Source organism: Sinocyclocheilus rhinocerous, unplaced genomic scaffold (genome assembly GCF_001515625.1).
Source record: "Sinocyclocheilus rhinocerous isolate Xijiao unplaced genomic scaffold, SAMN03320098_v1.1 scaffold278, whole genome shotgun sequence".
NCBI lineage: Eukaryota > Metazoa > Chordata > Actinopteri > Cypriniformes > Cyprinidae > Sinocyclocheilus > Sinocyclocheilus rhinocerous.
Genome location: NW_015664178.1, coordinates 282,292 through 294,965, shown reverse-complemented (window position 1 = coordinate 294,965; position 12,674 = coordinate 282,292). Strand labels below are relative to the sequence as shown.

The window sequence follows — 12,674 nt, the reverse complement described above, 5'->3', positions numbered from 1 at the left end:
TTACTACATGGTTTAATTTTGAGCTCGTGTGAATGAAGCTTTTTTTGGGGGGGATTTTAAAAATGTTTCTGCAACATCTTGGTCTTTATTATCTCCAGAGGGGTGTAAATATCCAAGCACTGCAGTAATGTCTTCCAAAAACAGAAAATGTGCTGAGAAAGTCAGTCGTTTGGACCCTGAATGGAAAACCAATGTAGTCATTAGCATTAAATATGTGCTGATGTGTTTTAGTTTGGCCAGAAGACAGATATCAAGCATATGTCGATATGGGACATGTCTACCATCCTTAGAGCAGAAAATGCTTACAAGACAAAAACTCCAGAACAAGAAGTTAATGAACAGTTCGTCGACACAAACACAGATGTAGATCTGCTCACAACACAAACATTCACAGAACCATATTGAAAAAATCACCTCGGGTATACCACCAGCTGGTAGTTAGAGGAAGTGCACACCTCTATAACAGCTGCATTTTACACCAGCACAAATGACAACCCTATGTGAAGCTAAAAGATTTACTTAAATATAATGATTATTGAGATGTGCTAATGAATAAATCGATGAAGCGCCAGAAAACACCCAAAACTTAGATTTGACTCCCACTGTCAAAGCCCAGCAAAGTGTATTTTCATTTTGCAAAGCCTCCAGTCAGCCAAAGACACCATGCCTAAATGCTCTGCACAAAATCCTATCTGATAGATTCCACCTAAATGTGTATTAAACCCACCATTGAACCTTCCTTCTGACAACAGCACAATGGGTGGCTTAATCCTAATCTCATAACAATGAGAAGTAAACCCATTTTAATCCAGTGAGGTTAATTTATTGTCTGATTTTTGAAGGCTCAGAGTGAAATAAGTCAGTATGGACCGTTGTAAACTGACATCCTGCATCTTTGAACATATAGTCTTAAAATGCCTGATATCTATCTGTTTAAGTTATTTAAAATGACAATAGAGCTTTTTAAATCACAAAGGTCTATAAATATCACTGGTTCACTTGAAAATTGAAGAAACCTATTTCTTATTCACATCCCTCACTCGCAAAGCAACTTGTCTCATGGCAGTTTCAAAGAAGTTAGATTGCACTCAAGGGTCAATGTATATGATATATAGGTCTGGATGAGTTAGAATACTAGCAGCTCTCTCTGATATCTCCTAATTAATTGTTTAATTAAGCAAATGAGTGTCTCACATCTATTTGTCACTGCTCATGGCATTGCCTGTCCAAACCATCCCTGGCAACGCTAAACACACAAACCACAACATATAAATACAGCTTGATTTAGTCTGAATTGTGCATATCGATTTATATAAACCATACGGCATCACCTGTGTCAACCGCTCAAGATGGTTTTTCAAAACAAACTACAAAAACAAAGTCCTACAAATTAACTTTTGGGTAGCATTAGACCATATTTTGGTCATAAACATCCTTGTTTTTAATCCTTTCAACTCAGTAATGTGAAGTCAAATTATTGGATCATTCGTCAAATGTTGCAACGCTAACATTTTTGTTTTTGCTACTCAAAAGAGGTCATGAGAATCCTGCATTTTAACGACTGCGTATTTTAATCTTTTAAACATTTTAATGTTTTCAACTCCAAGGCAAATCCTATCTTTAAAGCATCCAATTTTAATGCGATTGCCCCGGGAGAGAAACGAATGTACATTAATTCGCCTTGATTCATTTATCCAACATCCAAAGCGCACAAATATGACAACGACTGTATGCCTTACCTTCATTATCTGGATAATTCCTCAAGGCTTGACACAACACCAATATATGAAAAGGAGCAAGGATAGAGTAAATCCTACACAGAGCCATTTTCAGGCGGCTCCACGCGCCCGCATCCCTGTGCGTAAACTTGGGCTGGTGAGCCGGTGGCTGCGCTGGAGAACTGAACTGAGCTGAGCTGAGCTGAACTGGAAAGGAAACAGCGCGCCTGTTTGAAGGAGGATCCGACACTGGCGTGAGCTGCACTCTCTGGCTACAGCAAGCTGGATGAAGGGGGCGTCACGCGTGTGTGCGTGGCGTCAAAAGTAGGCGTGGGTGAGCGCGTATCTTGCTAGAGGACTTTTTTAGCTGTTAATTGTGTAAAAAGTGATAGTTACTGTCGGCATTCAGTTTAGATAGATAGATAGACAGATAGATAGATAGATAGTCAAAGTCAATTTACTGCCCTGCTGCGGCAACGTGCCGCGTGTCATATCACAGGCATGGGACCAATACAACAGAGCCCATTAGACCAAAACCTCAATGTTTGGTATTTAAAGATGAAGGTCAAATCAATACTCTTACTGCTCTTGGAAAAAGGCCACCATTTTTTCCCCTCTGCCAGCTGGTTCCTCCCATGCAGGAGCCCTCATAAGCTCTGTCACCTACCAAAAAAATGACATCACATTTCATGTGGTTGAATGTGATGGCAGGGAGTGTAAATGTGTTGTCTCTACTGTGTAAGCCCTCTCCAACAATGGCTTGACAGACAATCAGGCACACTGCCTGGGGTGTGTGGAGGAGTGCCAGGGGTGTTTATGATGGCTCAGACAAGCTTGTACACACCAGAGCTAAAAAATAAATGCAGTGAGGTTTTTTAGTGCCACTGTCTTTTTATCTGTATTTCTCTGTCTTTCACTTGCTGTCTATCACACTTTTGGTGACAGGCAGGACAGTCTGGAAAAAAACATGTGCATGCAGCAACCAAGAAGCTACATTGTAAAGTTTCCACAAAAGCAAACCTCCCTTGCACGCTTTTATTTTTCTTTTACATGTAAATTATAGGAATAGTTCATTTATTCACCCTCATGTTGTTTCAGACACATATGACTCTCTTTCTTTTGTGTAAAACAAAAAAAAAAAAGATATTTTAAGCTGGTCACTCTGTTCCATGCATTTACAGTGAATGGGGAATGAAGCTTGTAATCCTTTATAAAGCATGTAAAACCACCATGAAAGTGTAATAAAAGTGTTCCAAACAACCTGAGCGCTAAGTCTTTTGATGCCATATACAGTGGTGTTAAGTGAGAAAAAGACCAAATTATTCATAATTTTCTTTTTTCATGTATTCAAGAACCACTGTGACTGGATCGAATGAATGAGTTGAACCACTCAATACTCAAGAACCACTCAATACTCACAAGAACAGTTCATTCACAAATTGAACATTGCAATTTTTGTCATAAATCTACTTACATTTCACATTTAGTACTTTTATGATACGTTTATAAAGGTTTTGTATACTTTTAAGCTTGAAAGCCTCAAAACAACATAAAGGTGAGTAAATGATGAAAGAATTTTACTTTTTTACTGTAAACTATTTATTGACTTATAGACTCCTTTTTGAATCTCTTTAAATATTGTATCTCCCAACTGCAAAATGACTAAATCCTTTTCCATGAACCACTGTGACTTGATTGAGTCAATGAGTTGAACCTGAACCAAATGAGTCAGATTTGTGAACAAATCATTCATACTGTTTTTGTGAACTCTATTAAAAGATCCATTGACAAGATCTGACTCACAAAAAAAGTTAATTTATTAATTAAATATGGCAATATCTGTCATGAATTGACTTACATTTCGTTTGGATCACTGTATGATACTTTTATGGTGGTTTTGCATAATTCTAAGAATGAAAGCTCCAAAACAACATAAAGGTGAATAAATAATGACAGAATATTCCTTTTTGGGTAAACTATCTCTTTAAATGTTGTATCTCCCTACTCTAAAATTACTAAGGCATTCCTTTTCCATGTATTCGAGAACGCCTGTGATTGGATCGAGTCAATGATTTGAACCCGAGAACCAAATGATTCAGATTTGTGAACAAATCATTCATACTGGTTTTGTATGTAAACCATATCACTGACAAAATTTGATTCATTGACAAGATTTGGCTCGCAAGAACTGTTCATATACAAATGAAACATTGCAATTTCTGCCATGAACTTACATATTTTATATGGATCATTGTATGCTTTTATGGTAGTTTTGCATAATTTTAAGCGCAAAAGCTCCAAAACAACATAAAGTTGAATAAATGTTGACAGAATTTTCTTTTAAATATTGTATATCCATAATCTAAAATTCATAGGAGTTTCCTTTTCAAGTATTCAAGAACCACTGTGACTGGAAGTCAATGAGTTGAACACAAGAACCAAATAAGTCAGATTTGTGAACAAATCATTTATACTGTTTTTTTGAACCACTGACTCAAACATCGCAATTTCTGTTATGAATTAACCAGAAAACAGGGACATTTTATTGAGGTTTTGCATCATTTTAAGCCTGAAAAGTCCAAAACAACATAAAGGTGAATAAATTATGACAGATTTTTATTTTCTTCTTTAATTTCTCTTTGAATGTCATACCTCTTTACTTTAAAATAACTAAAGGCCTGCTGAATTTTGTTAATTACCCCCCTGCATGCATCAGTGACCTGTCAGATGAACCTTCCTGTTTGGGGAAGTTGTGGTCATGACGTGTCTTCCACAATGTCTCCCACTGACTGCACCACATCCCCAACATAAACCTGTTTCATTATTTAGCACAGAGGAGTGAGAATCATCAGCCAGAGAATCCAACAGCTGTGGCAGATCCGAGATCTTCATGTCCGCATATTAATGAAGTGGGAGGGACTTTGACAGGTGTAACAGGGCTGACAAATACATATCAACCTTCAAGACCACCTGTTGGTTAGCGCAGATAGCTCGAGCCTAATGAGGCTTGCTGGCAAGCTCCAGAGGCCAGACAGAGCACGAATGATCATTTCAGCTGCAGCCGAGAGCCACATGCTTTCATATTTGTCTATCATGGATGTGTAACCATGGTGGATGGGCATAGGAAGGGGGGTTTGCACTGGAGCTCTTGAACTTTGAGAAGGGGCCCCTCTGGATCTCCAGAACCCTGCTGCTGCTGCATATGGGAAGAGCATTTAATATGGAGAAAAATACCTCTGAATTGGTTTCAGTGGCCTAATTGTGATGAATACATTCTTAGAAAAAGCCTTTATCCTTCTCTAGGCACCCCATACTTGGACTATGAGCTGGTTTCACTGAAGATTTTAATGTTTTAAATATCTCAAAGAAAGATTGTTTCAGTTAAAGTATTGTTACATATGATTCATCTTAATAAATAATAAATTACATATATACAGTGGGTACGGAAAGTATTCAGACCCCCTTAAACAATTCTGTGTTTTCCTGTCAATATGGGGTGCTGTGTGTACATTAATGAGGAAAAAAAATTAACTTAAATGATTTTAGCAAATGGCTGCAATATAACAAAGAGTGAAAAATTTAAGGGGGTCTGAATACTTTCCGTACCCACTGTACTTTATTATAGATATATAATGTATTACATATATACGGGGCAGGTTAAGTCTGATTCCAAATTATGTTACAATAATTGTAGTTAGTAATGTCATCTATTACATTACACATTTTAGGTAATATACTCAGACTACTTTTCAATTACTTTTAGATTACTTTTGAACTAACTTGTTTATCACATTGATTTAAATAGGATAATCATGTGTCATATCGATATAAAAATACAAAGAGATAAGTGCTGGGTAGTAACTGATTACATGTAATCTGGACTACATAATTAGATGAACTTATAAATTTAAATTTAGTCCACTTCCACATTATTTTCATGAACTTATTCTTTGAACTTGGCTGAACTTTCCAGACTGCTGTGACTCTCTTGTGTGTTGCCCACAGAACAGAGCCATCTGGGACAGGTTAAACGAGGGACGTGCCACTCCACACAGATCTGCTTCTTTGGGCCCCATATACTGACCCTAGGGCTCCGTCTACTGAAAGAGAGCCTTGCCCTGTCTGCCATAGAGCGGGGGCTGAGTCTTAGGTCCCTCCCGCCCCTCTGGAGAGCAAGCATTGTACACTTGCCTCTTCCCACACTCCTGCTCACCTCTGGTGGGTGGAGCCTGGACCCCCGTCAATCAGCCAGCATGCGGTCCCTGATGCACCACAAGCCAGCACAAAAGAGCTTTTTTGTTTTTGTTTGGTTTTGTGCAGCTCTACAAAAGTGTCTGCTTGCATGTCTGCTGCAGGTTTCTAGAAGTTGCTAAGGTTTTTCTTATGTGGCAAAGTTACATTGAGCATGCACTAGGCTACTTCTAGTAAAGTACATGAGTTAAAAAGAAAAGAAAAACTCTTGTTGACAACCAGTTTAGTGTCTTATACAGCTGAAAAACTGGCCAAACACAGTGAGAGCTCAGTGAATGCAGACAATGTAAGGCCACATGCCTGAGTAAAGTTCAGTGCTCTGTTTATTTAATTCCTTGGCACTACCTGAAGGATCGTAGATGTTGTATAGCTGAATGAATGAGTGGCTTACTCTCTGTCATATTGTGAGAATCTGAATGAGAAAGAAACAGGAAATGAAAGTGCAATCTAATGATAAAGGATTTTCATCTCTACATATATATATATTGTATTTTTTGGCTCTTAAGTGGGGCCAATCTTCAAAGCCACACTAGCCCAGAACGTAATATGAATGTTTTTAATCATTTTCTAGAATGTTGCTATGTGGTTGTTAAGGTATTTAAAATGGTTTTAGCATGTGGTTGTTAGGGTGTTTTGTGTGGTTGCTAGGTGCACTGCTAGGTAAAGTCTCAATGATTTTTTATGATATAATTTTTAATAAGAGTTAAAAAATACAGGCCAGGAATAATAGAAAAAATGAATAATTAAATTAATAAGTAAATTAAAACAACAACACTGAAACCAGTATATACTGTGTTTGTGTGTATATTTTTTTTTTTGCTAAGGGGTAATAACGGAGTACAGTTTTAAAAAGTGCTTTTTCACTATTATTTACAACAGGATTTGCATTTTCATGGGTTTAAATAAAAGATTTTTGCTAGAAGAGGCATTAAAAATCAACTTTGTGCATCAAAACCACAAAATAAACTCGAACAAATTTGCGACAGCTGAATGTAACATTTTGTCTGTCAAAATAACATGCATAATACACAGTAGTATTTACGAGAAGCCTGCAGAGATCCAGGGAGTACACACATTTCCTGGAAAACCCATGCTACCGGATGTTTTGACTACGTCACCGCTCTCAGAGAAGGAGAAAATGACGGCTTCGATTCTGAATGGCTGGCAGTAGCAGGTATGCACACAGAAACATTCAGGAGCACAGAAACTTGTTGTCAACGCTGTCCCACGACTTTAATTAATAAAATAGCTTAGATGCTGAATTGCTACATTATGTTACTCAGCAACGAGGGGGTAAAATCTCTGTTTTAGAAGAACAATTTAGAGAACAAAACTCACAGCTCCATTGTTTGTAGAGAGAGAGAGACGCGCAGACATCACTCTCTCTCTCTCTCTCTCTCTCTCTCTCTCTCTCGATAATTAATTCAAATAAATGTTAGATTATAAATGCATCCTGGCATATGTAAGAACAGTTGACAGACATTGTTGAAAGAGCATATTTCTGGGAAGTATTACTAATATGTACTGAACTATTCAAAAAGAAAACAATTCAACATTGTATTACGAACCTCTTAAAAACCACCTAACACATTAACAAAACCATTTCCCAATATCTCTATCCCTTTTTCTCTCTGTTGTGCTTCCTCAGGCACTTACACAGCACAGTCCCCTGGAAGAACAAAACCTTGTCAGAGTTGTTTATTTTGTAATGTCTCTGAATATGTCTTCTTCTGCAATGCTTTAGAGGGCACTGGATGTCTCTTTTAGATCACAGAGGAGAGAAAAAACTCCCGTCCCTCTGGCGTGGTTATATAATAACCAAGAGAGAATGTTTTTTTCAGCGCCGGCTCTGTGATGTTGCACATCACTCGGGTTCATTGGGTTTCTGCTTCCATCGTCCCTGTCAAAGACGTACCGACCAAGAATCCCACTTCTCTCCATTTCGAGGCAGAGAAACGGATCAATCCGTAATGCTCTGGTGCGGATTAGTCTTTGTAATTATTTGAGATCTCATTATCAAACAGCTGCTCTACCTAATTTAATCAATATTTAGTGATAAGACATCCAGCATGCATTCAGCTGCAGAGCGGGACGACATTAAAAAGGTTCCAGCCTATTTTTACAGTGTCTTTAAGTAGGTCAAGATGCAGGGTTTTCCTTCAGAGTTATATAACTTCAGGCTTCTGGACTACAGTGATTCAAAATACACAAGAGAACGAGGGATATTTTTAAGAATGCATACGCCTGGATTGTGAACATCACATTTTTATTGCTGCTGCAATAGGATTAGATATATTGCCTTGCATAGCAGATATTTCTGTTTTGCATTTACACTGCTTTTATTGGATCTAGTGAAATTAACTCTTATCTTTAACAAACATTTTTTTGACCTCTCCCTCTCTCTCTCTCTCTCTCTCTCGGGATGACAATGTTTTTAACCGTATGTTGACTTTATTAACACCATCTCTTCCTAAACACACCGGGTCCCTTGACAGAACCTCAAATCCACAACATATAGACTGTTTCCTAATCAGAAGCACACAGCTGGGCTTTCTGCCCCAAAATGTCACTGGTCCACCATGACCCCAGTTAACCTCTCTATTTAAAACACAGAAAATCCCTTAAGCAAACTCCAGACTCCTATCTCTTCCGCGCAGCCTCTTAACACCAGCCTCAGGAAAAGGAATCAAGAGAATGAAAGGAGCAAAAAAGACACCAGGATGTGAATCAAACCCTGAAGTTAGATTACATTTTGTAGTCTTTTGTAAGGTAATCACACCAAAACGTTGTCTAAAGAGGCCTTTCAGGCAGAAAATATGCTGCTGTTTTGGAATTAAACCTGTTCTGTGTTTTATTAAAGATGTCTAAATATGGCTAATGTTAGCTCCAGGACGTTTATGAGACCCGGATGTCCAGTCGAACAGAGCGCAGACGCCTCTAAGTCTCCGCGTTCTACCTGAGTGACCTGAGAGAAAATGATGGAGTGGCCTCATCTGTGCTGTATTATAGCTGTGGTCTATGTGAAAGATCTCTGTATCGATCTATAGTACATAGTCGATATTCATAATCTGCCATGATAACACTGTCTCTCCAGAGCCTGAGATGTTGAAAGGGATAAGGTCAGCCTGTGTCCGTCTAGTGGTGTAATGCACAACAAAAACTATTTTCTTAATATATGCCATTTTTCATGAATTAGACGGAAAAAAAAGAAAGTTTTTTAGATTCATGTTTAGACTATATATATATATATATATATTTAATATCATATAAAATATTATAATTATAATTAAAATAAATAAATACATTTTTTTTTTTAAGTAAATCTTGCTTCAAGGATGTTTCAATACCCATTAAACAGTAATATATAAATTACTGTTCAAAAGTTTGGTTGTTATGATTTTGAAAGAAGTTTCTTATGCTAAAAAGGCTGCATTTATTTGATCAAAATACTGTAAAAACATTCATTTAAAAAAATATTATTAGTTTAAAATAACTGTTTTCTATCTGAATACATTTTAAAATGTAATTTATTCCTGGTATGACTGAATGTTACTCCAGTCTTCACATGATCCTTCAGAAATCATTGTAATATGCTGATTAAGAATTATTCTTATCAGTGTTGAAAATATTTATGCTTATTTATTTATTTTGGAAACCATGATACATTCTGTTCGTGATTTTTCATTAATTTATTAAAAAAGCTTCTTTTTTTTAACAATCTGAATGTCTTTACTGTCACTTTTGATCCATGCATACATCTTTGCTAAATAAAAGTATTAATTTCTTTAAAATAAATAAATAAAAACATAGCTACACTAATAGAACTGGTGGCATGTGGTAGTAATACCAAGGTACTGTAAGATTACCATATTCACTCATGGTACTTCAGATAAGTACTATCATCTCGGTTGGATCCAAAAACATTGGTGTTACTGTGGTACCTTCTTCAAAAATCCTTGGTGATATCATGCTACGTTTTTTAATTTAAGTGAAGCCATACATTTTGGCTCTTTATTTTTGCATTCTCTCATTCTGTCAGGTCTCCCTGGTACATTTTACCTTCTGGTAAATCTTTTGTAACACCATGTGTGTGCTTTTTTCCAATGGTGTCTATCACCAATCTGCCGCCTCGTAAGTGTGGCGTCCATGTTGCCCCTCTGACAAGGAGCAGGTGTGTTTTCCACCGCATTACACACACTCTGATGAGAACACAGCGAAGCAGCAGGTGTCTAATTTCACCCGGCCTCCCTCCTACATACGCTCACATCCACACATCCTTCACACGCTACACACACTACGTCCATAACAAACCCACAATTTCACACAACTGAAGGACATTTAAAGACAAAGAAATGGACAGAAAAACAAAGGCTAAGAAAAAGTGTTACAGAGTTGAGTGTAAAGCTGAGAAGTGCTCACAGTCATAGAGAAACTCACCACAAACCAAAAGCAGAAGCCATGGCAAGCGTCAAGTTCCTGTCCAGAAAGACATCTTCTCAGAAGCCTGTCTCAAGAGGATGTTACATAAAAGCTATTTTACATCTATTTTTAGAAATTAAAACTGTATAAGGTAAAATATTAGGTGTTGTTACTTTTATCAGTGCATTAAAATATGCATCTTAAAATATTGTAATTATTTCATAGTATGTCTATAGTTTATTTTCTTCAATTCTATAAAAGGCATTTCTTACAATAGAAGTGAAACCATTTAAAAATCAGGCATACAACTGGACAAACTGTGAGTACACACCATTATTATTATTATTTGTGAGCTGTAAATGAACTTTGAGATTTGACTTGCTGCAAACATAGAAGGATTTTTAACACTAAATACCAAGACAATGCCCCCTCGTTTCCCAGGAAAATGAAGTGTACATGTGATGGACACTTCGCACCCTACCGTATCTCAGAATCACTTGCACGCAGATGACGACCATGTTTATATTGGTGGTTGGTGGGGGGGGGGGGGGGGGGGGGTTTGTATCTTCTGTCATACATCTCCACCTGGTGGTCAATATTAAAACAACATTTCGTAAAAGCAAGCAAAGACAATTAACTAAATGCCTAAAGGGCATACTGTGTTCTGCGTATTTGTGTTTATAGATACAGATACTTATTTTTACTTGATCTGAATCTCTCTTAAGAGGATTTGATTCCTGCATATTGAAAAAGAGAGTATCAGGTGTTTCTGAAACAGACTGAAACTGTGGCTTTGCGGTTTAAGCATCCGCTCGTTCATATTATGATATTTGATATATTATTTGAAATATAATAATATCATAAATATACATATTTTATTTATTTAACTAGTTAGTTAAATAAATAACACTTTTTCTTTGCCCATTCATACCAAAAAACAGAAATCAAGTAGTTGTTATATTTTTTCTTCATTTATTTAGCAATTCCAAAATCAAATCTGCACAACTTGTTCATTTTGCAACATGACATGTTTTCTTTTAACCATAAAATACAAAAATGCATTCTTGATAAGAGATTATAAAATCTGTGAAGCAGAATAAATTTATTTCAAAAGAGATGTAAGCATAAAACAGTCATACTTATTTTGACATCAATTAAGGTTTATGTCAGTTGGCACAGGTCAAACAATGCATTACAAACGTAAACAAAAATCTTATAAAATTTTATTTAGATTCTTCTGTCTGCGTAGGCCTATCTTTCCTGTTATTTTTTTCTGTCTTTTGGCATTTTGGCTCGGCTAGGCTTTTGGATCAGAGTTTTGTTTTGTCCGTTTTTTCTGGTCCACCATTCTCATAATAGCTTTGATCCACTCTGAGTCTGGATCAAAACACCTAATTTTCCGTCCTACAGTCAACAAGCTACAAAGAAAAACAATTTCCATATTAGTCAAGAGCTAAATTACTGTTTAAAGCAGTGTAAGCACTGTTAACTTTGGCATTGCAACATCTTGAAATTTGTAATAAACAACTATGACTTAAGGTCATTAATATGAGAATCTGATGACTTACACAATTGCGTTGATAGGGCAAACTCCTGCTTTCTGGACTGTATAACTCAACACTCTGTTTATGGATATTCTGTTTTTGCTCGTCTGCAAACAGCAGGCTGAAGGACGTTGACTTGTTTCTGCATGACAAAAAGAAACTGCAGTTGAAACAAACTGTTTCAGAACTTCATAAAAAGAGATTTCAACAAAATTCAAATTGACAACACACTAACCCTTTCCAGGTATCAGTAATGAGTAACAAAAGGTAAAGTGAGGCTCACCTGCAATGAGACAGAACAGAAACAGCACCAGGCAGAAAGGAAGACAGACGAGCGACCTCATGACGACTGTGCAGACAGAAACTGACTGAAACTACTCCTTACACAGCTTTAATATTTCACACTTTCATTTCCTCTGCTCTTTCGTGCACACATACACACAAACCTCAACCTCCAAAATGGGTAACGTGTATGTGTGTGAAAGAATGTGTTCGAATGAGCCTCCATCCAATGAGCGGAAAAAGGTGCTAGTGATGAGCTCTCGGTTTGGTCCTTCACCCACACAGCTCGCCACAGCGTGGGTAGATACTGTAGATGAATGGAGTTGCATTGCAAGAATACACACCCAACTATAGAACAGAACTACGCAGTTTTATGACACGTGAGAATGCATACAACTTGTGTTACAGATGTAATGCTTCACCATGTTGCCGCATGATCATAAGAAAATCCATAGAGCAG

The 12,674-nt window shown here is 37.1% G+C and overlaps 1 protein-coding gene and 1 long non-coding RNA gene across 2 annotated transcripts in view; both read right to left on the bottom strand.

The window, feature by feature from the left end:
• ek1 (eph-like kinase 1) overlaps positions 1-1,967 on the bottom strand; it is a 71,331-nt gene extending 69,364 nt beyond the window's left edge. The window contains exon 1 of the mRNA XM_016540307.1: positions 1,740-1,967. Coding sequence (XP_016395793.1) covers positions 1,740-1,827 — 88 coding nt within the window. The 5' untranslated portion in view covers positions 1,828-1,967. The remainder of the gene's footprint in view (positions 1-1,739) is intronic.
• A 9,490-nt stretch (positions 1,968-11,457) lies between these two features.
• Positions 11,458-12,456, bottom strand: LOC107729648 (uncharacterized). The gene is made up of 3 exons (XR_001638606.1): positions 12,216-12,456; positions 11,957-12,074; positions 11,458-11,806 (listed from the first exon to the last, which is right to left on the bottom strand). It is a non-coding gene; the product is annotated as an uncharacterized LOC107729648 (long non-coding RNA).
• Positions 12,457-12,674: the final 218 nt, after the last annotated feature.